Here is a 26326-nt window from a genome sequence, read left to right as displayed (position 1 = left end):
CGAAAGTGCCGATTTGGGGCCGGTTTCAGTTTCTGTTGGTATCGTATCCATGTGTGGCACATCCAGGTTTTATTATATCCTGTGACTTGTTGCCGCTTCCAAGATTCCTCGCAGTTGTAATTCCTGCTCTGCCCACTCCTCACCCCCTTCCACGAGCTTCTGTTCAACAACTCATAAACTAATCCTCTTTCTTTAGCAAACTTAGTTATTTATTTAAAGCAGGTTCTGTAAAATGCTGCAGGTGCACTGACAGTGCACTGACAGTGGTGGTGCCCTTTGAATTATTCCCTTATCCCATGATACCAAGAGTAAGTTGAGCTTAATGGGTCTTAAATCAGTAAAACTGCAAACAACATCTCTTGAAGGAACAACCTACAGCGTTAAACCTTCTGCCCTTAGCTGGGAGAGCTTCTGCCATTTTAAAACTAAATGGGAGAACGTGTTTCCTGGACATTTAAAGAAGAAAACTTCAGGAGCTGAATGGTGGCTTCTCTGTTCTCGCAGTTTTTTCATTTTTGTAACAATTTTCTGGTTTACCTGAGGCTGGTTCTGGTCATTGCTCCAGACTAACTGCTTTTTTTGTATAATTTCAGTCTTTTTACCTTCAGTTTCTTTTGAGGAAATGAAACACAACTGTACCACTTCCTCAACTCTTCATCTACAAGTTCTGATTATTCAAAATTAAGTGGCTAATTAGCATAGAGCAACTTAACCTGCAGTTAATTGATTTCTAAAGTATTGGTAAACACTTTGTATTTGGTAGAACTTATAATTAAGGGTGTTCATTATCCATAAAGTCTGTGTTAAATCACAGAATGTTCTGAGTTGGGAGGGACACCCACAAGGATCAAATACAACTCTTAAGTGAATGGCCCATATGGGGATCAAACCCACAACCTTGGTGTTATTGGCACTGTGTTCTAACCAACTAAATAAGGTTAAATGATTTTATGTCTCTCTCTAGTGCCAGATTGGCCTCTCTCTTTGGTCTGGATCAAACAGTCTCAAGCCAGGGCAATGAATTCTTCCAGTTCACTGCCCCAAAGCAGCCCAAGAAGGGTCAGACAGCAGCTGGTGAGTAACTGGGCTGGAGTGTGGGGAACAAACTCAGCTGGATGTGTTGGGAGAAGGAGGGCCTTGGGAAGAGCACCACTGCAAATAATTCACTGAGTTTTCCTGAATTATGTTATCCTTTAGTACCCTCCCACAGCCGGGTTCTCTCGGGGCAGTGAAATTTGGAACGCGAGTCTTTGTTTTTGTTGATGTTCTCCTGGAGTTGTTTTTCCCTGGGGGGGTGGATCGTGTTGTGGTGTTGTCCCAGCCCAGCTGTGTGCCACTGACAGACATTCCTGATGTTTGTTCCCAGCAGGTCAGGCCCAGAAGGCTCCCGTGGGCTCGGCAGCCCCGGCGGTGTTGGTGGCCACGGCGGTGCTCGCCTACCGATAGTGAGTGTCCCTGGGACTGGGGGGTCTGTGCCTCTGGAGCTCCCTCATCACACAGGGAAGAGAGTCTTGCAGGAGTGGGAGGAGACTGTTGCTTACAGATGTGTCTGTGTGGTAGAAGTGCTACAAGTCAAAGTTTCTGCTCAGGAGGAGTTGCAGGTGCTGCAGCTCTGGGTGAGATAAAGAGCAAGGGCTGGATGTGGCTGTTGCTGGAGCTGCATCCTGGGGTGCTGGGCTGATAATTACACTGCTTCAGGCAGCTCTGGCAGAGGCTTGTGTCTCAGGCATTCCAGAATTGAGGCATGAGCAGAGTGGCAAACAATGTCTGATTGCTGCCATCATGTAAAAACTCTTCTGCCCTGGATCTGGGAGAAGAGCAGCTTTCAACTCAAACTCCATAATGTTCTGTGTTCTGTGAGGAAGCAAGAATGTCTCCGAGCTAAGCAAGGCTGCCTGACATTTTAGGCCTGAGGAAAGGGACATGAACTCTTAAAAGAATTAAACGAATTAAAGAATTAAAACTCAGCAACAGTGAAGAGAAATGTGAGGCAGGGGCAGTCCTGCAGCTGAATGTCTCACTTGTCTTCCAGTACAAATGGGCAGTACTTGAAGCAAGGCAAGTACGGAGCAGCTGTCGTGGGGAACCACGCTGCCAAAGAGGTGAGGAACACTTCCTTCTCTGACATCTTAGTGCTCTTTGCTGGTGTGAGGTGATCTTTCTCTGAGCTCTCCAGGATGTCTTTGCTTTTGGTGTTGAGGTCTCAGTTCCTCTCTTGCCTTCCTGCCTCCACCCATTCACCTTGGTGACACCTTTCCTGCAGTCCATGAGGTTGTAAGATCTCTTACAACTTGTGCCTGAAGTAGTTTGCAATGTGTCAGGCACCTTTTCCAATCTGAAGGAAGTGATTTTGGTATTTATTCAGGATGTCTTTGACAACTGGATCACAAATCTGTTCACGTGGAAATCAATATAAAGGAAAATCTTGTCCAATAGTACAGAAATGCTTTGCTTAAGTTTTGTGTCAAAATTCTCTCTCCTTTTGGTATCAAAAATATCTCTCCTTCCCAAGTGTTCTTCTAAGAACATGACACTGAGATGCCCAAAAAATTGGTGTGTTTAAAAGGGACTTTGAAAACTCTCATCTGTCCTTGCTGTTGGTATCTGTGATGTTTCATTTCCCCCAGTTCCTAACTCATGTTGTTTCACTACCTTGCTTCTCCTTTGGCAAGAACAAAATAAATAGTTGTTTGGTAAACTTAATTCCTGAGTCAGGGATCTGGGAAGTGTTGAGCTGTGTTTTGGGGGAGCTGGAGAGAGCAGGGCTTGCAGAAGGAAACTAAACCAGGCTACCTGTGTGGTATTATATCCTACTGGGAACAGTGGGTTACTCCCAGTTCATCCCTGAGTCTGGTGCAGGTGCATAAAGGAAAACACTGTTCCTTAGTAGAGCCAAAGATGTCAATATAATATTATATCTGTGTTGTTTAGTACTTGGAAAGCTCCCTCCAACTCAGTCTGTTGCTTTTCAACTGGTTGATGTGAAGCAAAGATAAGATAAGATACACATAAACATCCTTAACTTGGATATTAGGAAAAATTCCTTCATGGAAAGAGCTGTCCAGCCGTGGCACAGCTGCCCAGGGCAGTGGGGGAGTCCCCACCCCTGGAGGGATTTAAAAGCCATGTGGATGTGGCACTTGGTGGCCTTGGCAGTGCTGGGGGATGGTTGGACTCCATGGTCTTAAAAGTCTTTTCCAGCCTAAATGATTCCATGGCTGTTTTTTGCCATGTGTGGTGGGTTGGATGTATGGAAGGGTTAATGCACCATCTTTTTGCACCGTAACTGTGAAAAATGTGGTATTAATTAGAGCATCTTTTTTATTGCAAATTAATGACTTTGAATTGCTGGATTCCTGCAGCTAAATAAAACCCCTTGAAAATAAGGCAGATTTAATAGGCATTACAAAACTGTGTTAAGTATTTTTGCTGTGAAAAATACTGCTGCAAGGTCTTATTTATTTGACAACTAAATACTGAGCCTTAGGCCCAGGGCTTGACAAAGCACTTTAGAATTGAAAATGTTTTGAGTTTCTGCTTTGTTCTTTTTCCCTGCCCAATTCCTTGTGGAATCCAGTACAGGATCCTCCTCTACATCAGTCAGCAGCAACAGATCACAACTGCAAGGATCCACCCAGGCTTTGTACTCACGGTAAGCTCTGGGTTAGGAATTGTTCACTGCAAACACAAGCTGGCTCTGAAGTTCTTGCTTGGTTTGTAACCTTTGAGATCAAACATCTGACTGACATAGCAGGAGGTGTCACAGGGACTGTTCCCCTCCTCGTGCATTGCACAAGAGGCTGTTCCATCTACCTCTTCCAGAGCTCCTCCTCAGTGCCTTCCATAATCAAGCCCATACCCTGGAGGAGGTAAATTATTACCTCTGATGTCAGAGGAGATGTTTTGGGGGTTGCAGCCCTGCAATGGACACAAACAGAACAAAATTCCTCTTGCTAAGAATTTGTAGATAAGAGACTGAGAGGATACAAGTGAGTAAAGCAGAAGGAAATGACAGCAGGGAAATGTTTTCTCTCAGAAAATTGACACTCAGCATTTTCCTGCTCTTGAGAACAGTCTGGAGCAGTGTAAGCCCTAAAATGGGATCTCTCAGGAAGCTGTTTTCTGCCAGTTTTACAGAAAATGGATGTGTTGGTTTGCTGTTCTTAACTTGTCATCAGATGGCATGAAATTTCTTGGTTTGATAAAGAGGAATTTCACTCTGAAATAGTAGAATTTTTGTCCCAGTTTGTGACCAGGTTTTTAGTTTGTGGCCTTGCTTTCTAGTTTTATAAGCACATTTTTAAAGGATTAATGGGTTATATATTCAGCTTCTGGTGATGTGGATTTTTAGAAGTAGGGAGAGTGACTTTTCCAATTGATTCTGGAAGTCTAAATATAATCAATATTTATGAAAAATAGATACACTTAAAAATCTCTGTATATACTATGAACTGAGCTTCAGAGAAGCTTGTGGAAGGTTCCCTGTGGCATAAAAGCTGCAGGATCTCTGAAGAACTTAATATTTGCTCAAGTATTTCAGTTACAATAAATCTTCCACAATAATAAGCACATAAATAAAAGCTAATTTGTGCATTCAGAACTTGGGCAGTAGAACAGCAGGGTTCTTCCTCTGACTCTACTTAATTTCAGTAGCTCTTATTTTAAGCTGCTTTTGGATGCAGGTTTTATTAGTTTGGTTGAATGCATCGTTTAATGTGTAAATGGGACTGATTTCCTTTCCCACAGGTCCAGCCCAACAATTACAGCACTTTTTATGATGATCAGAGGCAAAACTGGTCCATCATGTTTGAATCAGAAAAGGCAGCAATGGATTTCAGCAAACAGGTAACTGCTCACTCTGGGCCAGGGACAATTTGCTGGATTGTTTAGGAAAATGGGCAAATCAGGGTGTGTCTCTGAGAGCACCTTTATTGCTGGAAGATTCTGTGTCAGTTGTACTTTTTCACTGGAGTTCAGCTCTGAGTGCCTTCGTAAGCAGATCTGTGAGGAACCTGCCTGGGTTTTGTTCATTAGAACAGGCAGGGAGCCTGTTAGTTCTGATGGGATTTTTGAGCAAGACTCTCAAGTAAGACCAATTTTCTGTAGAGCAGGGAGTATTTAATCAGCAAAATTCAGCACAAGGGAACATGGAATGCCTTGTGAGTGCATTTCTAACCTGGGCTTGATCAGTGCAGCAAGGAATACATCAAATTTGTCATGGGTGGAACTTGCCTCTGGTTTAATGGCTTTCCTTTTGCAGGTGTGCATTGCCAAATGCAACAGCTCCCCAGTGCTTGAGTCAGTCCTCTACCAGGACCTCCTCCTTGGAGAAGGGCAGGGAGTAGAAGCAGGAGACTCTCTGGAAGTTGCCTATACGGGTTGGCTGTTCCAGAACAACGGCCTGGGACAGGTAAAGACATTTCTGCTGCCTCCTGATGCTGAGTGTGACAGTCCCTGGGAGGAACCTGCACCTCCAGCATAGTATTGGTGTTGATGTTAATGGTGTATTTTGGTCCTTTATGGCACTGTAAGTGAGGTCATACGTGTTACCTCTAGAATAATAAGGGATTCTGGCGTATTAGGACAAATTTCCTCACTAAAAGGGTTGTCAAGCCTTGGCACAGGCTGCCCAGGGCAGTGGTGGAGTCACCATCCCTGGAAGTGTTCAAAAACCATCTGGATGTGGTGCTTAGAGATGTGGGCTAGTGGTGAACATGGCAGTGCTGGGGGAATGGTTGGACTTATTAATCTTATAGGGCCTTAATGGTTCTGTGATTCCATTACTGCTCAGGAGGAGGTGATTGAAATGCTCTTAACTTCCATAGGCACTCTCACACATGAATATTTAACGTTGAGTAGTGTTTTACTTGACCCACTCCTGTCCTAAAGCAGGTCTAAAGTCCCCAGCTATCAATTCCCTTCGTTGTACTTCAGGAAATGGACTAAAAGCTGTAGCCAAGCTCTGTCTTAAGGCTGAGAATTAACTTTGAAAGGAGTGGGATGGGAAACAGCATGTAAGCAGAGATTCTGGGAATTTATGGAACGTGTAAAGTAACATTCAGAACCTTGAAACAGTTGGGAAATCCATGTGTTTTGTGTTCTTGTTCAACTCTGCAGGTGTTTGACTCCAATGTTAACAAAGACAAGCTGCTGCGGCTGAAGCTGGGATCTGGAAAGGTCATCAAGGTACAACTTCTGACACTTTCATTATTATGATTGAAATCCTAGTGCTGGGAATTGCTGAAGATCATGTTTAAGATTCATATTTGCTATTTCAGTTTCATTTATTAGAAAACACTCTGTAACATTGGCTCGCTCAAATTTTTTCTTCTTAATCTGCACAACACAACCCAGTCTCCTTTTCAACACCAGTGTTAGGCAGAAGTTGCCCTGTTTGGTAAAAAGGAAGCTTCCTGTTTTGAAGACCTGAAGTTTTTTGTCTTTATTTTTCTGGGAGTCACTTAATCCATTCCCTTGTTCTTGAGGAACCCTGTTTCTAAAGGAGGATTTCTGTTTGAGAAGAACTATGGATCCTTCCCTGCTCATTGTGCCTCAGAAGCAGAGCATCAGATACACCCTGGAGGAGGGCAGGGGAGGGTGGAGATGACTGACAAGTTTTAGGCTGGTCTATACAAGACAGTTCTGCTGCTGCCAGTGGTTTCACCTTCCCAGTCAGATCATGAGAGGTTGACTCTGTGATAGTTTTTCAGTCCAGGGGGTGTGATGCTCCCTTATGTTATCCATAAACCCAGGGTTTGAATCAGAGATGCTTTGTTCAGGTCACTTCCATTACCTGAGTAATTCATATATGACCTGTTACAAGTCGTCCTTTATTGAAGACATGTTATTTTTCTATTTATTTTGTTTTAACCTGTATCTTATTAATGTTGCCTGGGTGTCAGAGCCATCTTGTCCAATGCAGTTTGCATTGCTCTGACTTCTACATCCCCCTCACTACAACTGATTTCTCTGGGTGCTTTGTAAATCCAGCCAGAGCAATTCAGATTTCAGTGATGTGGAGTCCAGTTCTTTCCCAAGAAGAGAGGTCACCATTCTCTGTTGGAGCTGCATCTTTATCCTTAAGTTAATGTTGGAATTTATAACTGGCTGTTATGATTTGTGGTAAGACAAAAGTTTAGTCCTGCAGACTGAAAAGAAATAGGATTTTACAACCCTGTGTTTTGAAATCTTCTATAACTGGTGCCTGAAGTTGTCTTTATGGGGGTAATTAAAAGAAACTAATGTCACTGATCCAACTGTTGCTATCTCTTCTGCTGTGTCTCTGAAAACCAAAGGGCTGGGAAGAAGGAATGCTGGGGATGAAGAAAGGAGGGCGAAGGTACCTCATCGTTCCCCCGGCGTGGGCCTACGGGGCTCAGGGAGTGACTGGTCGTGTCCCTCCAGACTCCACTCTGGTGTTTGAGGTGGAGGTCACGAGGGTGAGTGTCTCCTTCCAGTGTTTGTTCTACATCTCCTTTGTGGCTCTTGGGTGTCTGCAAGGTGGGAACCTGCTGTTGGCTCAGAAACTGTTATAAACCGAACACCTTGGGGAGATGTGTATCTTTAATTAAAGAACAAACAAACCAACCCAAAACAGAACCCTAAACCCAGAAAATCCCTCCAGGCTGTTCACTAAGACACATCTGTTGTAACTGTCCTGGGATCTTTTAGTTGTCTCATTTGTGAGTCACTTGGGAAAACAGAATACTCCTGGAGGAATGACAGGATGTAAAGACTCAGCTTCTCCAGCTCTGAGTCAGTTGTCTGCTTTTACTTGGGGTGCATGAGCTTGACAGGGAGTAACATCACAAATAAACAACCTGCTGAAAATCTTTCCAGGAACCAAAAGAACCCATATTTTTTGCTACATGCTTTTTATAAGGTGAAGCTGGCAAAGGAATGCTCTGGTTCAGATGGACTGAGTGTGAGTTCAAGGGATTCTCCTGCACCTTCTCCAGTTCCCAGCTCAGATGGCTTCTCTGCAGACACTGGTTTATTGCCTCCCTCCACAATCCCTCCAAAGCCTGGGTAAGAAGCAGCACAGTTAAAACAACTTGTGGTATTAAAGATGGCAATGCCCATAAACACATCTCACAAAGCTGCACTGACAACACATCATTTGGGTCCTCTGTGTGCCCACCCAGTGCCCCCAGAGTGGCAGAGCTGCTGGCTAACAGGACTTGGGGGAATTTTCTGCTGGAGTGCTGACTTTCAGATTTAAAGCAACCAAGATGGGCTTAAATGAAGGAAGTCATTCCTCCACAGCTTTGCTGAGATTTAGTGTGACTAAGCTGTGTGGGTGCTGCTATAACAGCTGTCTCATCTCAGCTGGCAGCACAGTCATAAGTTTGAACCTTCTCGCTCTACAACTTCCAGAAAAGAGGGTGTAGCCAGGTGGGGTTGGGCTCTTCTCCCAGGTAATGAGCAACTGGGCAAGAGGAAACTGCCTCAAGTTGTACCAGGGGACATTTATATTGGATATTAGGAAAGTTTCTTCACTGAAAGGGTGGTCAGGCATTGGCACAGCTGCCCAGGGCAGTGGGGGAGTCACTGTCCATGGAGGTGTTGAAAAAATGCAGATGTGGCACTTGGGGGTTAGTGGTGAACGCTGGGTTAGTGGTTGGACTTGACCTTAGAGGTCTTTTCCAACCTTAACAACCCTATGATCTGTTTCTTAAATTAAATGGGTCAGTCACCCTTCTCAGGGAGTCCAAATAAGTGCTCCTCTTGTTGCCATAAGTAGTTTGGTTTTGGACTTGGTTAAAACTGTTTGTACCAGAATGTGGGTGTTACAGCAATCAACAAAATCATCTTTCTGTAATCAGCTGTTCCACAGCCATGGGACTTGTCCATAGTCATGTCCTGAACATATCTATAGATGTTGTTGCAAAGAATCTTCCAGGAGTGTAGGCTAAATGAAATGCTCAGGGTAGAAGAGAATGTCAAATACACCTTCCCCTTGGAAAACCAGTATTTATAAATCCAGAATGCTGGATCCTGAATGTCCTTGTGGTTGTCCCCAGTGTGAACACACACCTGTTTGCTTTGCAGGGAACCAGCTGTCCGGGCCAAGTCAAACTCCATCAGTGAGCAGCTCGCAGTAAGTGCTGGCTTTGCCTAATTAATTAGAAGCCTTAAGTAGGGAAGCTTGTTTGGTTTCAGCTTAGCATTGGGTGTTGCTTAAGATAAAGTGAGCATCATGCAAGCAAGACATGGAATGCTCACCTTGCTGAGAGCAGGTTAGTGCCTTGGTTTTGAAGGGATTAATGGTTGGACTTGATTAATGGTTGGACTCGTTCTTAGAGGTCTTCTCCAACCATAATGATTCTGTGATTAGCAGGACCTGAGAACCTCAGTGCCAGTTTCTACTCTTAAATGCAAAGTTACTTTGACTCTGTGGGTGTTCACAAGGCTACTTGTCCTTTGGGATGAATGGACAAGTTTTAAATGGATCACAAAGAGTGATTGGGACATTCAGGATAAGTTTGCATGGCTACATGAGAAAACTTCGTGTGTGTGCCTCAGGGTAGAAAAAGCTTCCTGAATTCACACATTTTCTTCTTATTGCTGTGTTTTGTGCAAGGATAAACTTTTCTATATAGTGACAGCAGTGTCATCCCAGAAGGAGAGTGTATAAAGCAAGCCAGATTAACAAATTCATGGGGCTATCCTTTGTGCTTGAAAAGTAGTTCTTCACAGTCATTGAAAGAATGAAAGAGCCAAAATTATTAAATCAGAAATTTATAAGTGTCTGATCCTGACAGATGTGTCTGTAATACCTGAAAAGTCTGAGAGTAACTGTAAATGTTTCTTTCAGAACCCAGATGTAGCCAAGGCAAAGCTGATTTCTCGGATGGCCAAAATGGGGCAGCCCATGCTGCCCTTCCTTGCTGGGACAGCAGGGGGGCAGCTGGACTCCAGTGACTCAGAAATAGAGGTACATCACCAGTCACATTAAAAACACAAGGGTGTTTTTAATGCTTCTTCTACAGTGGGAGTTCCTTAAAGTGGAATCTGTAGCAGTGGCTCTCCTGTGGTCCCAGGAAAGTCTACTCTGGTTCTGTGGCAAAAAGGTTCCACTACATAGTTCACCTGGGTTAACTGGGTAACACCTTCTTGGGCTCAGACTGTTTGCTTGTTCTTTAGCATCTGTTGTAACATGCAGAATGTTTTTAGGATCCAAATACACTGAGAGGGACAACCCAGCCAGTGGCTCCATCTTCCATGAGACCTTCCCAGCCAGCTCATGCAGTGCTGCCCACAGTGTCCACACAAGGTAACGTGCTGGGGCTGCTGCAGAGACATTCCACTTGTAGGCTGCAGGAATAGAGGACTCCTTTCAGGAATTTATAGCTAGCTTCTGATAAGGCTTGCTGATCTTCAGCTCCATAGGAACCCTTATCCATGAAGCACAAGACTGAATCCTTGGAGTGTTTCTTGGTGTGCATTCCTGCTTGAGGAAGAGCAACCACCACGTGTGAGCTGCTCTGTCACTGTGTGTGCTGGGGTGGCACTGAGACTTCGAGGACATGGGATTTCTAAGTGGGATGTTACAAATCCTTTCCCACTGAACAGCAATTTTTTTTAGAAATGATGGAAATCAGAGTGAAGGGAGCAGAGAACTGGCTCTGCAGTGGGCTTGACTTGTCTTCCCATCAGGGAATAGTCACATCAGCTGCTGGTCAGCTGAGCAGTGTTTAGAGTCAGCCTGAATAACATCTTGTGTCAATAAACTTCAGAGCTACCTTTGTTTCAATGAAAAGGGGTTGTCTAAATGGAGCTAGAAGTGGGATTTCTGTGAAAGATTATTCTTTTCTTGACCTTTTATCACTTGCTTGACTGGATTTAATTTTCACAATTCTGTCTATTTAGTCTTTTTAAATTTTTTTTTCCTTTTCACATTGGGTGAGTTGAGCAATTTCTAGGTATTTGTCCTCAATTTCTCTCTTCCTTTTCAGTACCTCAAGCATCTGGTGCTGCACCTTCAGTATCTTCTGCTGCTTTAATTCCTGCAACGATCCAGCCCCACTCAGCCCTGCCTGGAGGAGCACAGAGCTTTCAGGTACCAACATGAAATCAAGGAGAATATTGGCACTTCTGTCCTTTCTCCCAAGTCTTACTGTCTTCTCCACTGCTGGGAGCAAGGACTTCATAGCAGCATGTAAGGATGAGAATTCCAGGCTATTTCCTGGGACTCAGGTGTCCATCACATGCCTCTTAGAACTTAATCAAAAAGAGCTGAATTTCTCTTTACTGATGGCTTCTTAAAGTTGAACTGAAGATTAACCAGGCTTTGTTTAATGTCTGGTTTTGTAGTGCATACAATAAAAACTTCCCAGCACTTGAGCAACGAGCGGTAAAGTTGTGTTGCATTTTTGAGCCTTGTGTTCAAGTTTGCATAACTTCAGAGTGAGGTGTTCACACGCTCATCTTTGACTCTCCCTAGTGTAGAGTAACTTGCTTTTCTTAAATCTGAGTGAAGAGGGTAACTTTTTAAGCTGTGCTAACCTGAACACATATCTAAGCCTTGAAAGAAGAGTGAGTGTTATTTTCCCTTTACTATGACTGTTGTATAATTTGTCTTTCCAACTCCTTAGTTCCTGGGGTTTTATTTTCCAAACATCATCCTTGCTCTTGGGCTTAAAATGTGAAAGCCACTGAACTGTGAGGATGGGGGGAAATACTAAACACCAATACAGACAATTCTAACCTATTGAACTTGTTCTGCAAGGCATATCCAGGAATGGCATTTGCTTACCCCCAGACTGCTGCATCTGCTTCTCAGCTCCAGCCTGTGGGTCAGATGTATCCTGCCCCTTACCAAGGTAGGTTTCAAAAAGTGTCTCCTTCTCAGAGGGCTGCAACACCTGCAGTAAACTGTTTGTAATGATGATTTAGTAGCAGATTTAGTAGCCATACACATACACATTCATCCTGTCTGTATTGCTGTGCTGTTTCACAAATGCTTGTTTTTCAATACCAAACAGAGGCAAAAATCCCCCAGTAAATATCCATCTTTTTCTTACCTTAAGAAATTTTATGCAGTGTGAAAGGGATGGAATCTCCAGGTGCCTTCCCAGACTGTGTTTTACTAAAGGAATTTTATAGCTGGTGCTTCCAGTTATATTTATAATTAGTAGTAAACAGCTGTTCTACCAGCCAGGGAAAGAATTACTAAAAGGCACAACCTGGGAAGGACTAAAGGCATTTAAAGAACTGTTTAGGTAATCTCACTTGTGTCCTGTAAGTCTCGAGCTGAGCTTTTCTTGGAGCATGATTTTTTTCAGTTCAGTTTTTGGGAGCCAACTTCCATTCCTGTTGTTTGATTGTACCTCTACTTTTGTAGTGCATTTGAGGGCTTTGTTCTTGTTGACCTGAGTGCTGTCACGTGGCTCAAGAATTTCCTGTGCTCACAAACCAGCCTGTTTGTGTTATTTGGGAAATACCTGCATTTTTAGTTTTCCAAATACCATGTCCTTTTTATTTCTGGGAAGAGAGTGGCTGTCCCATCTGGTAGGCTTCAAACTATGAAGCATTTCCCCTTGTGACTGTAGATCTCTCTCCTTTCTCTTCAAGCTCCTGGGGATGTTACTTCCTTTTTGATGACAGAAGCTCGTCAGCACAACACTGAAATCAGACTGGCTGTGAGCAAAGTAGTGGATAAAATGGATCACCTGGCTGCCAAGGTGTGTATGGCTTTTAAATGGCATTATTGTTGTGCTCTCCAGATTAGTCTGAGGAGTTGGCTCTGTTTAAATGCCTAAGTTTGTAGGTGATACAGTAATTAAAATTCCAATATGATCAGAACTTGAAGTGGTAGCAGTTCAACTGCTATGAACAAGCAAAGGCTTGGGGAAAGGTGCTGTCTCTTACTGTCTTTAATATCATATGATTTATTATTTGGGGAGATTCCCTGCCCCTCAGGAGGTGTCACAGTTGATTCAGTAGCCTGTACCCTGCAGCTGAGCAGCTGGAACAGTGAAATGCCCCTTTGCACGTGTCTGACTCTTCCCCACACCCATTCTAAGCTGAAGAATGGCTTGTCCCTGCAGGTGGAGGAGCTGAAGAAACAAAGCACTGCCAACAGCTCCCTGCTGCCTGGCATCTCCTCTGTCACCATGGAAGCCTCCATGATCATGAGCAACATCCAGCGCATCATCCAGGTGAGCCTGGCCAGCCTGGCTTGGCTAATTCCACTGGGAACTGGATCCCCCTGTTATTCCTAATGGGAGCAGCCATAATGGCTTGGCCCAAATGACCATCCACCCTTTGATCTACTTCTGCACGTCCCAAACCAGTGTGAGATACACAATGATTTCCACCCCTCTGCTCCTCAGCCGTTTGGGGTTTGGGTGCTTTCTGAGCCAGAGTTGTTGGTATTTAATAGGCCTTGGCAAAAGTTCATGTGAGAGAAGTTCAGCCTCTTCCCAAACCATGCTGGACTTAACCCCCAGCATCCTGCAGAACAGTGTCACAGCTGAAGTACCCTTGTTGCACGAACCACCTACTTGGGGTTTTCACTACTTAGTCCTATGCTTTTTAGCTTTTCTTAACAACTGCCTTATAATCTTGGAGTTTGTGGGTGAAAAAGCCAACCAGACACAATATTCTCTAGAATGTGGCTTGACAGCCACTGTCCTGTGCCAGGATTCCTGCTGAACACAGCACAGAGCCTTCCTGGGATGTCACCCAGAAGGGAATGAGCCTCACCACTGCCCTGCATCTGTACAAAACAAAGGTTTAGGAACTGCTGCAAGGAAGCCTAAGTTGAATATTCGTGCTGGGCTCTGCTTTAGGAGAATGAGAGACTGAAGCAGGAGATCTTTGAGAAGAGCAGTCGGATTGAGGAGCAGAATGAGAAGATCAGCGAGTTGATCGAGCGCAATCAGAGGTGAGGGGGGAGAGGGGGCAACCTCTCTGCATTTGCACTCTCTAACTTAGACTGGATTGGGCATAACTGAGAGGTGTTCTTTAGGATAAAGCCATATTCTGATATTTTTAATTTTTTTTAAGGTATTAAAAAGGGGGGGTTCCCCCTCCCCCTTCTCTGCAGGGCCTGTCTCCAAAGCTGGGATTTACAGTAAAAGTGAGTGTGTAAAAGGGGGGAAAAAACCCTCCTGCTGTCTTTGAGGACACTTACCCTGCTTATGGGTGTTGCTTGACTTTTGCTGGCTCTTTAGTAAGGGGGAAGAAATTGTAGGGAATGTGGTGTCCCTGGTTCAGCTGAGCTGATATCAGGATATCGAAACTCTTGACTGTGTGATAGGAATGTTATACACTTCAGAGAGGTAAAGCATTTATCCCAGCTGATAAATTCTGTGCCAGGCACACCCATTTCACCCCTCTGAGACCAGACTCTTAGTGCAGGACATCATACCAAATGGCCTGGGACTTGTCATGAAGGAAACAGAACTTCTGTGCTTTGAAATATCACCTTTCTGAATGAACCTTCTGTTCCAAGTCACGTGTTTACAGAAATGCTCATGGAGTCTCCTCTGTTCACAGGTATGTGGAACAAAGTAACCTGCTGATGGAGCAGAGGAACCATTCACTGCAGACAACAAATGAGAACACACAGGCAAGAGTGTTGCATGCAGAGCAGGAGAAGGTAATGGTGACATGAGCAGCCAGGAAAGGGGCTGGTTGTTGCACTAAAACATGCTGAATGAAGCTTTCTTAGTCAAGGCTTAGGCCTTGTCTTCTAAGACAACTGTAGTTCTGAACTTTGTTTTGAGAAAAAAAATTGAATATTTTGTTGACTTTCATGACAAAAGCAGCGCATATATAACTGGATATAACTGTAGGTCTTCATGCCTTAATGTTAAGTGATTTATCTGTGCCTGATTTATTGTTAACTGTGCAGCTACATGGCCAATGTGTTGAGGAGTTTTGTGTGACAGGGCTTTTGAGTTGCAAATAGTTCATTTATTTGGTTGCAGTGACAGTTTTTTATTCCTTCTATTTAATTGTTTAACTATTCACTCTGTTTAAACAGAGTGAATGTAGCTTTAAGAAAAATTATTTCCTGCTAGAGTTTCTTCACTGCAGTTTTGCACTTTTTGTAATACTAATCAAGAGATGTTTGTTTCTGCCAATAACACATTGTGGTTTTGTGAAAGGGACTGTTGGGTAATAGCTTTTAAACCAGCTGAATGCACTTATGCATGGCTGCATATCCTGCATATCCACTTAGGCCAGCCTGGCCCAGGTGGGCTGGCTCTGGGCTCTGTCACTGCATGGTGTCTGCTCTGCTTTCTCAAGCACCGGCTTTTTAAATTACACCAAGCCTTGCCCTGAGCTCCCCTGCTGAGCTGTGTATCCTCCAGTTCAAATGTGAGCTGACAAGTGCTTGCTGTGCATGAGACCCATAACTTGGGGCACCTCAAAATGACACAAACTGCAGCTTTCCAGAGTGTGGTAACGAGCAGATAATGGTGTGAGCAGACAGGGAAGGGGGGCTGTTTTTCCACCCAGAGCCAGGCTGCATACCCATAATGTGTGGGCAGTGTGAGAGATTCTAACCAAGAATAAATCAGATTGAAATAATGAATTAAATTCCTTTCTCTCAGTGAGGACAGCATCCAGCTTGCACAATAAGTGACTTGGGGAGGAATCATCTTTTGGAAGTATGAGAGATGATCTTCAGGAATCTTTTGGGCCTCATCTTCAGTAGGACCCCCCTTGATTCAGCAGTCACTGCCTGGGTGATAATGTCACACAAACAGACTTCAGGCCATACCAGCAAAGCCATGACTTGCACTGGGAGAAGATTTCCCCTGGTTCTCTGAGAGTATTGACTGTAAATGTGAAGGCTGGTATTCCTTCCTCTTCCTTTTGTCTAACCCAGCTTGCCCTGTGACTGCAACCCCTGAGATCTCTAGGGACAGACAAAACCAGGGAGGAGAATTCTAAGCTATTTTATCTATTCTTTACTTACAAATAAGGACTCACCACTTGTTTGGTGGCACAGGCCAGGCAGCTGTACCCAGGGTCACCAGGAAGAGGTGTTAGTAGGGTGCTGGTTTGGGGTTATAGATCTTTGGCCCTGGCAGAGCACACCACAGCTTTAGGGGAAAGCTTTGTGTACCAAAAGTAACACCCCACCTCTGCAGTGCAGGGGAGGGGTCCCATGCAGGACTGTCCCACCTCTGTGGTGTGTGACATACCTGTAAGATGACCTTTAGTGTTGTTCTTTTTACATCAGGCTTCACTACCTTTTTCTGCCAAAGCTTTCACAGTTCTTGGAGTAATTTAAAGGCTTCTCTGGCATGCCTTGGGCTCCTGTTGTATGATGCATTTTGCTTTTCTGCTGATGAATGCCTCTGCCTTTCAAGCTGTGTTCTTAACCCTTCCTGTTTCCTGTCACTGCTTTCTCTTCCCAGCACATGCTGCCAGTGGATCGGGGCTGGGACCAGGTGAGGCAGTGTCTGCTGACTGTGTAGGTGACAGATGGTTGTGCCCCAGGCAGAGCCAGCCCAGCTTCCTCTTGAACCAGCTACAAACTGATTGGCATGAAAAGAACTGTCCCAGACTTTGAATTAGCACTGATTTCCACTTGGAAAAGGGCTTTATAATGGGCAGTGTAGCCCCACTGCCCCCTCATTTGGGGAGCCCTTTCCAAGAACTCTGTCACATTGCTGCTGGTTCCACCTCTCCATGGGAGAAACAGGATAGGATCATATCATTGTCAGAGCAGGTACAGGTCACACAGGATTCTTCCTGAGAGCTGGGGCTGAGCTAGTATGGACACTGCAGAAACTACATCTAGTGACACTTCCTGCCACAGGAATTCCCATTTTTGTTTGCTTTATTTGCCATTAAAGGCAAAGGCAAGTGTTAAAATAACCTTTCCATGTGTTTCAGCTGTGCCATGGGTTTGGTTTTAGCATGCCAGGAGTTACTATGGCAGTGAGACACTTATGGAGACCTAAGAGGACAGCAGATCTGGTGTTAGCCAGTCTCTGAAATGCTGCCTCCTCTTTAAAATGAATGGTGTGGTATCCCAGCCCTCAGGGTCAGCACATAGTCATCCTCACCATAGTTGGAGCAGTTTTGCTCACAGCTCTTCTCTGCCAGAAGGTGTTGGTCTTAGTCTGAAGAGAATTCTCTTATGGGGATAAAGCAGAGAGAAAATCCAGTTCTCCTGAACTTACCAGTAACAAGACAGTGAAAGCCTGCTGGGAATCTCAAAGCAGGCATGGATGTGGAAGCTGTTTAGGTGTTCCCTGTGCAAGTTCTGTCTTTGCAGAGCATCCTGAATTTTGTGTGTCATGCAACGAGATTGGGAACGTGACTTTGTGTCTTTGTCTTGGTGCCTTGAGCCTTTCCTAATGTTGTTTGCAAGTTGTCTAACAAGCTGTACTACTGCCTGGCTTTCTGTGAGTCACTGAACTCAGCAATACTGAATCTAAACAGGTCAACAGAGGACTGTGAAAACTCTGCTCTGAAATGTTGGCCTTGCCCATGTGGGCAGCTCGAGGTCTGCTCTGGGGGCAAGGTGCTCTTTTGGCTGGGACAAGCCTGTGTTTTATGTGGCTCCTCAGGGATTTGTAAGCTTATGGAGGATAATTAGATATTGGAGCCCAGGCTTTGGTGTTGTCATACCCTGAAAACTCTGAGCAGAGCCACCACACACTGTTACTTCGCTTGAAAACACTTGAGCTTTCCAGGAAAACTCACTGATTTGAATTAATGTGGTGACGAGGTTCTTGGTGGCCTCGTGCAACTTTCTAGTCAGTGTGGGCAGGTTACAACCAAATAACTCACAGTAACATGGCAAAAAAGTTACCTCTGCCTCTTCAGTGTGGAGATGTGTTCCCTGATAAAGCCTCCAGCACCTTATCCGCTCCTCCTGGGAGGACAGTTCCAGCACCTCCTCACACATCCTTCTTTTCCTTCCCTTTTCCCTGCTCCATTTTGCTCTGCAGGCCAAAGTTGCAGAGGAGCTGGCAGCTGCCACAGCCCAGGTGTCCCAGCTGCAGCTGGAGCTCACGGCCCACCAGAAGCAGGAGATGGCCCTGAGGACTCAGCTCTCTGCGGCCGTGCAGGAGGCCGAGCGGCACGAGGCACAGCTCAACAAGCTGCAGGCACAGGTGGCAGGTAAGGCTGCTCCTGCCTGTCCCCTGGGAGCCCTTCATGTCCCTTCTCCTCTTTTATAAGTCATAGTTTTTTCCCTTTTTTTTCCTGGGGTATCTGCTCCTGCTTTCCCCAGCACCAGTCACAGGGTATGTGTGCACTGACATGTCTGAAGGGTGTGTGCCTCCTCGTTACTGCTCAAAGTGGCCAAATCATCCTGTCACAGGGGGGATGCCTTTGGTACAACAGTCTCTTGGTGTTTCTGTCCAACATCTTACAGAGGACCCGGAGATGAGGGGGTGAAAAGTTAAAAGCTGAGAGGTTCATCCCCCTGTGCTGGGCACTGGTGGGGCCCCACCCCAGATCCTGGGTTCAGTTCTGGGCCCCTCACAACAAGAAAGACATTGAGGGGCTGAAGCGTGTCCAGGGAAGGGAACGGAGCTGGGGAAGGGTCTGGAGCAGCAGGAGCAGCTGAGGGAGCTGTGGGGGCTCAGCCTGGAGAAAAGGAGGCTCAGGGGGGACCTTCTGGCTCTGCAACTCCCTGACAGGAGGGGGGAGCTGGGGAGGGAGGTCGGGCTCTGCTCCCAGGGAACAAGGGACAGGAGGAGAGGGAACGGCCTCAAATTGTACCAGAGGAGGTTTAGGTTGGAAATCAGGGAAAATTTCTTCACAGAAATAGTTGTTAAGCATTGGAAAGGGCTGCTCAGGGCAGTGGTGGAGTCCCCATCCCTGGAAGCATTCAAAAAGCATGTGGATGTGGCACTTGGGGGCATGGGTTAGTGCTGAACATGGTGGTGACTCTGGATTGACAGTTGCACTTCATAACCTCAAAGGCCTTTTCCAACCTTAACAATTCATGATCCTGTGAGAAGCGCCGTTTCACCGGAGCTCTTGATAAATTCAGTCCCCACTGCAGGCACCAGCAGTTATTGACTTCATTGTGCAGGAGACACTGTTCCTCCCCATCAGCCCCCGAGTGTGTGTAGCACTGAAACCCCACTCTGGTTTTGCAGAGCTGCAGGAAGCCTCTGAGGACACTCGGAGCAGATTCAAAGCTGAGAAGCAGAGCCGGAAGCAGCTGGACATGAAGATCACGGCGCTGGAGGAAGAGCTGACAGACCTGAAAGTGGAGAAGGAGACCCTGGAAAGGGTATGTCCAGTGCCAGCACCAGAGGTGGAGGTTTCAGTTGTTTGCTGAAAGTTAACCCAACGTTCTTGCTTTTAAATATACAATTTAAGTAAATCTTGACTCATCTGCAGGCAAAGATCCCTGTGCTGGTGGATCCTTGGTGCTGATTTACTGTGATAAGGTTCCCTGCTCTGAGAATTTCTTTCTGCTTGAGGAAGAGAAGCTGCTTTGGTGCAGTCTGGCCTATTCTATGTGGTCTGTATTGCAGAATCTTGCAGAGAGGAAGAAGAAATCCCTCTCAGAGAGAGCTCAGGCAGAGGAGGAGATGGAGGAAATACGCAGGTCGTATCAGCAGGAGCTGGACAAGCTCCGGCAGCTGCTGAAAAAGGCCCGGACTTCGACTGACCAGGCAGCAGCAGAGCAGGTGAGGGGTCAGGGGAGTTCTGCTCCAAGTCTGGAAGAACTATAGGAAACCTACAGGTAGGAAATAGTTGTGAAAATGCTCAGGTAGTAGAAGAATGAAAGCGTTACCTGCTTGGTTTTCAGGGTTAGTGTCAAACAGAGGAAAGGAGAGGGACTGAGTTGAGTTTGTAGTAGAGAGAAGAAGACAGGACTGCTGAGAAGTGAGGGGCTGCTTAGAAATATGCCAGGAGATCTAAAATCTGAGCCAGACCTTCTGTGCAGCCTGAGGGGTTGTGGCTGGATCAGGGAGGTGTGGGCAGGAGCAGCTGCAGGGCTGCACTCTGTGTGTGGGTGTCCCAGCCCAGGGCAGATGTCCAGCCCCAAGCTTTCACCACTTGTGCAAATACAGATCACGTGTGGGTGTGTTCCTAATGATCTCTCTCACTTGATGGGCAGCTGTCACTCATCCAGGCAGAGCTGGAATCCCAGTGGGAAGCCAAATGTGAGCGTACCCTGGCCTCAGCCAAGGAGCAGCACGCCCGGCAGTACCAGGAGGTGTGTGAGCAGAGGGACTCCCTGCAGCAGCAGCTGTCCCAGCTGGAAGAGAAGGTAAAGGGCTGCTCCTTGTTGCTGAAATGGAATGCTAAATAGCCAGTAACTGCAAAGAACATCCTCTCCCACCTAATTGTGGCTTGACTTCTTAATTTCTTGATGGTTCTGGAGCTTAGTCTCAGCTGTGGGATGTGTCTGCACGTGCAGTTCCATGGGTTGGTGGGCTCATGAAGGAGGCAGAGCCAAGCTGAAGCAACAACTACAATCTCTCCTGCTTATCTGCACTGCCCTGAGTGGCTGTTTCTGAGCAGAAGCTGTTGTGAAGTGGGTGACACTGCAAGGGGCTGTAACTGGGGGGCTCTGGTTCTTGTGTTTCAGCTCACAGCTCTAAAACACTCAAAAAAAGCAGAGGAGCAAAAATTGTCAGAGGTTCAGCAACGTTTGGAGGAACTGGAGCCTATCCAAGAGAAGGTAAAGAGAATAACAGAGCATCTGGATGGGAACTGGAGTTCAGGGATCACTAACCTGAGTCTACCTGTGTCCAGAAGAACAAGGATGTGAGTTCCAGAATATGAGTGGGAAGGGATAATGTCACTTGGCCTGCAGCAAACCAGAGGAGGTCCAGTGATGAGACCAGCCCTTGCTTCACTGGGATCTCAGGAATGCTGCACCCATTCTTGGTGTTACTTGGGAAGCTGATGACACAGCTGTGGCTCTCCAAGGGTCTGGCTGGCTTGAGTGGCCTTGTTTTGATGCCGTTGCTTTCAGCCAATTCTATCAAAGCCCTGCTTAAAACTACACTGAGGTTTTACCTCAGTAAACCCCCCCCAGATCCCCCATCCCTGGTGAGGCTCGTGGTGGAGGTGGCTGTGGAGCTGCTCTGACTGTGGTTCCCCTTGGCAGTTCTCAGCCCTGCAGGCAGATGCTGTGCTGCTGAAGGCTCGCTATGAAGAACGGATCCGAGCCCTGGAGAGGGGTCAGGAGGGATCCTCACCTGCAGACTTCACAGAAGAAGTGAGCTGGACTCTCCAATACTTCTCCTTACTAAAATCAGTTTGCCTTGATTTGTTCTCTTTGGGCTGATATAAGGAAAAATACTATTTTTTCCACAGAGCACTGTGTTTTTAGTAGCCAAGTCCACAGAGGAAGGAAGGGTGGGATCTTAGAATCAGTCATAGAATGGTTTGGGTTGGAAGGGACCTTAAAGATCATCTCATTCCACCCCTTGCCATTGACAGGGACACCTTCCACTAGCCCAGGTTGCTCCAAGCCCTGTCCAACCTGGCCTTGGACACTTCCAGGGATGGGGCAGCCACAGCTTCTCTGGGCAACCTGTGCCAGGACCTCACCACCTTTACAGAGAGGAATTCCTTCCCAATATCCCATCTAACCCTGCCCTCTGGCAGTGGGAAGCCATTCCCCCTTTGTCCTGTCACTCTTTTAAATAGTCTCTCTCCATCTTCCTGCTGCCCACTTTGTTGCTTGATTCTTTTTTTTGGTTGAGACTTAAGATTTGTGGTTTAGATTTAAAAATTGAAATAACAGTAAGAACTAAGTGCCAGTCTTGGGCATGTGCAACCTGCCTCAGTTTGGGAGGGATGGGTTTGGTGTATAGAGAATGGTTCTGAAAGAAGGTGGTCTGGTGTGTCTGCATTATGGGGATTCTTTAAAAAACCACATGTGTGCTTGCATTTATTTTTCTTCACCTGGAGAAGGGCCTGATGTTGAGTCCAGTGCTCCACATAACAATGAATCACATCTTTGTTTCCTGCCTTGCTCTTTTCCAGGTAAAGAAGATCATGAACAGTGTGTTTCAGTCCCTTCGGGGTGAATTTGAGCTGGACGAGGCCTACAGTGGCAGGACAGTGCTGGGGGTTGTCATGAACACTATCAAGGTACCACAGTCATGAGAGGCACGAGGTGATTGGTGTGGGAGAACAGTTCTTGGGCTGAAGACTCAGGTCTTTGTTGTGAGTCCGAAATAACAGTGCAGCAGAATTTGCTGTGGGTGTCAAAGCAGCCCAGGAGTAGGAGTGATGCAGGAACCTGATGGTTTGTGTTCAGTGTACAACCCACGTTCTCTCTGCTCCATTTTTCAGACTGTGACACTGCAGCTGCTCAACAGGCAGCAGGAGAAACCAGATCATGACAGTGAAAAGGAGGAATCTGGAACAGTGAGACAGGAGGGGTCACCTGGAGCAAAGACTGAGCACCAAGAGTCTGTGCAGAATAGCCTAGCACAGAGTGTTGCACTCCCAGCTGATCCTGGGGAAACAACCACAGGCCCCATGGTGTCTGAGCAGGAAGGCAAGACTGCCCCTCACTCTGCCAGGCCTGGAACTCCTGAGGAGGAGCAGGAGACGTGGAGCAATGGGGTGGCAGAGGAGGAGAAGGTCCAGGGGGAGCATCTCTCTCCCACAGCCAAATCCCCCCTGGATCCTGAGAAGGGGCCTGTACTTGCAGGACAGCCTATTCCTGAGGAGGAGCACAGGCAAGAGAGCAATCCCACTGGGAAAGCTGAGCCAGAACACAGTCCCTCCAGAGTGTCTTTGCAGGCAGAAGTTGCAGAACCTTCTGTTCCAGAAGCCAAGCCAGAAGTGGATGTGGCAGCACTTGCAGCAAATCCAGCTGTGGAGCAGAAGGCAGAGGAGGCTGTGGGAGGTTTGGAGCCTCCTCCCTTAAATGGGGAGGAGGGGAGTGGCTCAGACCCATGGGATGGAGCTGACCCTGAGAAGGAACAACCTGCCTCGGTGTCCAGCACAGCAGAGCTGGGCTCAGCTGTCACCAGAGAAACCCCAGGACAGCAGGAACGGGGCTCCAGCCCCAGGCAAGGAGATTCCAGGTAAGGTGTGATGCTGGGATTCCACAGTGCCCCTGTCCTGGTACAACTGTGCCTCTGTTGCAGGGCAGGGTGTATGTGGGGTCTGCAGCACCCTCAGGGTGCTGGCACTGGATGGCACAAACCAGGAGCTGGCACAGTCCAGGCTGCCAGGCCACAATCCACTGGGAACAGCCACAGAGCAGCCCCCTGTCTGGTAGAGCCAATGGAGAACATTCCCAGGGGAGTCTGCAGTTCCTGTACAACCTGATACTGGAGGCTGCCAGGCCCCAGTGTCACCCTGCACTGGGGAACAGTTTGTGCCTTAAAGGTTTATCTATGTGACAGAGCTTTGCCATCACTCTGTGACACAACCTGTGAAACCAAATCCCACCCTCTGGGAGTGAGCTGTTCATTCTTTATCTCCTTGCAGCCTCTTTGAGGATGACAACTTCTTTGAGACAGCATCTCCTAAACCACTGAAGCCTCGAGTTCCCTCTGAAGAAGAGGATGAGGAGGAAGTGGTATGTATTTGGGTCTTTCCAGCCCTGGTTCAGGCATTAACCTGTAGCTTGGCTGTAAGATCCTCCCCATTGCAGGGAGGGCCTGGCTGGCTGCTGCTGAAGCTCAGAGCTCCCCACCCATTCCCTGTGTAAATCAGGAGTATCTGGTGTTGGTGATGGAGGTGGGAGGGGGTTACCTTGGCTGAGGGAGTGATGACAGACTCCTGCTGGCATGAAGTCAGTGGGACTTGCCAGGTTAATGGAAGGGTTTTAGTGTCTGGCCCCTCTCTGATCCCTGTTAGCCTGTAAGGAGCTCCTGGAATCAAAGGCACAGAATCCTTAAGGTTGGAAAAGATCTTTGAGATGATCGAGTCCAGCTGTCAGTGTAGCACCATTCACCACTAAACCTTGTCCCCAAGTGCCACATCCACACATCCCTGTCACTCCAGGGGTGGTGACTCCACCACTGCCCTGAGCAGCCCATTCCAACACTCAACAACCTTTTCCATGAAGGATTTTTTCCTGGTATCTAATCTAAACCTAATGTAACTGTTAAGCCATTGTGTGAGACATAAAAAAAACCCTGGTAATGAGGCTGCCTGTTCTCAACTCCTTAAAGCTGATGGAGCAATTTGGGTATCAAACCCCAGGAAGCTGCTGAGACTGAGCATTCCCCTCTGGTTTGCCTTGCAGAGCATGAAGGGCCGTCCCCCTCCTGCCCCACTGTTTGGGGATGATGATGATGATGATCTGGACTGGCTGGGATGAAGGTCTGGCTGGGATGTCTCCTCTGGGCACGGCCTCTTCCTGTGCACTGAGCACTTGGCGAGTGGGACACTTGGGAATGAGCAGGGACTTCCCTGCAGTCCTGCAGACTGAGGGGGCTGAGAGCAGTGGCTCTTGTTGCACTCGTGGGCACTCTCAGCCCTGTTGCTCTGAGCTGCCAAACACACGGGGGTTGGAGTGCAGGAGCCACCCAGTGCCAGCACATCCTGTTGCTGTCCCCCTCCCTGAGCCCTGGATTCCTGAACCTCAGACTCCCTCCAAATAGGAACTTTGTGAAGTGCTTTGGCAGGACCCTGCAGGGGGAACAGCCTGTTTGAAAAATCAGACTAAAATCTCCTTTTCTCCCCCAGTGAAGATCTCCTTGGAATACTTCTTAGTGCCCAGGGTGGCTCCAAAATTCCCTGCACCCTCTCACCACTGGGTATGAGCCATGTGCTGCTGGAGATGAGACTCTAGACAGGGGTTCTCTTGTGAGCTGCTGGCTCTGCACAAGCAGGGGGGACCCTGGGGGCTGAGGTGGTTGGGGTGGGCACTGAGGCAGAGCTGTGGCACAAGTGGTGCTGGACCAGGGCCCTGTGAGTGGTGCTGACCCTCAGGGCTCTGTTAGACCAGCCCCTGGTGGTGGCTGAAGGAGCCCAACCCCTGGCTGTGTGTTGAGAAGGACCCCCAGGGCTCACAGAGACCTCCCAGCCAGCTCCTCTCCTCTGGCCAGAGCTGAGGGGATTTTTGCTGGGCTGTGTTTCCCTGGCAGTGGGAGCAGCAGCACAGTCCCTGCAGGCAGCCCAGCCCCTCCCCTGTGCCTTTGGCTCTGCTGCTGTTCAAGTGTGACCATCACAGCACAAAGTAAGCCCCAGTGCTGGTGAACACAAGCTGTAACCACCCCAGGCTGTGCTGGGCAGGTGGGGTTTGGGGTGCAACCCCTCAGTCTGAGGGAGCCAAGAGGGGAAAGGAGCGAGGACAGAGCTGGGCAAACAGCCTGGGGCTCTCACAGCACTTTCACTCTTCACTCATTGGCACTAACACAACCTAAACTAGCAGCCCTTGATGTCTTTAAAACAAGTAACTCCTTTCACTTAATAAAATGAAACAGCTTAAACTAAATCTACTGCAATTTAGTTTCTACAACTGCCTCTAATCACCTGTGACTGGAACTACAGTCTGTGTCCTCCCAGAGGTGATTTCTTGGGAGGAAAACACCCAAAAGAGCACTGGGTGTTCCTGTTGGGGTGTGGGGCTGGTCCCTGTCCCTGCCCCTGCCCCTGCCCCACACCCTCAGTGCCACAACTTGCCAAATGCAGCTAAATTTGGGCAGAGACCAAAGCCTGTGAAACAGCCACCCTGGTGCCAGGTACCTGAGCTGGGGCTTCCTGGGAGCCACTCCAGGAGTTAGTGCTGACCCTGATGGTGTTTGAAACCTGGATTTTCTCTGGGGCTCCTTGTGCTGCTCCCAGTGTTGGGCCCTGATGTGGCCTCTGGACCCTGTCCAGGCACTGTCCCAGGGGAGGTCATTGCTCATAACTAACAAGTTCCACTTCTTGTTCCCTGTTACAAATAGACAACCTGAGGGATTTGCATTTCACTTCTTGGAAAATAAAGTGCAATTAAACCTGTATTTTTTTGCTTGCATGGGCTTTACTTTAGTCTGGCTTCATCTCTCACTTGAAAAGTGACTTAAATCAGGAATAATCTGATCTGGGAATCTTCTGGGCATGTTCTTGCTGAGCCCCTCTCCTGGGGCAGGAGAGCAGGTCCCCTGTGCTGTGACTGTGGCTCCTTGGGCTCTCACCTTGGCCAGTGTCAGTGCCAGCAGATGAAGCACCAAAGAACTGTGGTGGTCACAGGGATCACTCACCTGGCTCTCCTCAGGCTTTAGGGAAGGGGGACTTTGGGAATCTCACAGGGGTTGGCAGCAGCTCCAGCACCCCTCTGAGCTGTTCTGGAGCTACAGGAAGGTGCAGCCCTGGGCAGGGGTTGGGGTGCTGGAGCCGAGATTGAAACTTGGCCCTCTCACAGCGGGTAACACAACCCCTTCCCCACCCTGCCATCTCCCTCTGCCTCAGA

At 47.3% G+C, this 26326-nt stretch overlaps 1 protein-coding gene across 1 annotated transcript in view; it reads left to right on the top strand.

Annotated features, from left to right (window-relative positions):
• Positions 1-25517, top strand: part of FKBP15 (FKBP prolyl isomerase 15) — a 46274-nt gene extending 20757 nt beyond the window's left edge. The window contains exons 2-30 of the mRNA XM_029960610.1: positions 938-1074; positions 1370-1445; positions 2033-2102; positions 3578-3652; positions 4747-4845; positions 5261-5410; positions 6118-6186; positions 7296-7439; positions 7883-8028; positions 9052-9100; positions 9818-9937; positions 10177-10276; positions 10959-11062; positions 11732-11825; positions 12577-12686; positions 13053-13163; positions 13797-13891; positions 14506-14608; positions 16383-16415; positions 17928-18099; positions 19089-19225; positions 19473-19628; positions 20063-20215; positions 20537-20629; positions 21062-21172; positions 21946-22053; positions 22258-23000; positions 23410-23500; positions 24173-25517. Of these exons, the coding sequence (XP_029816470.1) occupies positions 938-1074; positions 1370-1445; positions 2033-2102; positions 3578-3652; positions 4747-4845; positions 5261-5410; positions 6118-6186; positions 7296-7439; positions 7883-8028; positions 9052-9100; positions 9818-9937; positions 10177-10276; positions 10959-11062; positions 11732-11825; positions 12577-12686; positions 13053-13163; positions 13797-13891; positions 14506-14608; positions 16383-16415; positions 17928-18099; positions 19089-19225; positions 19473-19628; positions 20063-20215; positions 20537-20629; positions 21062-21172; positions 21946-22053; positions 22258-23000; positions 23410-23500; positions 24173-24247 (3724 nt within the window). The 3' untranslated portion in view covers positions 24248-25517. The remainder of the gene's footprint in view (positions 1-937; positions 1075-1369; positions 1446-2032; positions 2103-3577; positions 3653-4746; positions 4846-5260; positions 5411-6117; positions 6187-7295; positions 7440-7882; positions 8029-9051; positions 9101-9817; positions 9938-10176; positions 10277-10958; positions 11063-11731; positions 11826-12576; positions 12687-13052; positions 13164-13796; positions 13892-14505; positions 14609-16382; positions 16416-17927; positions 18100-19088; positions 19226-19472; positions 19629-20062; positions 20216-20536; positions 20630-21061; positions 21173-21945; positions 22054-22257; positions 23001-23409; positions 23501-24172) is intronic.
• Positions 25518-26326: the final 809 nt, after the last annotated feature.

Source organism: Manacus vitellinus, unplaced genomic scaffold, assembly GCF_001715985.3.
Source record: "Manacus vitellinus isolate BGI_N305 unplaced genomic scaffold, ASM171598v3 scaffold_27_pilon, whole genome shotgun sequence".
NCBI classification, from domain to species: Eukaryota; Metazoa; Chordata; class Aves; order Passeriformes; family Pipridae; genus Manacus; species Manacus vitellinus.
The sequence above is the reverse complement of the archived record's forward strand: the minus strand, read 5'-3'. Positions and strand labels throughout refer to the sequence as shown.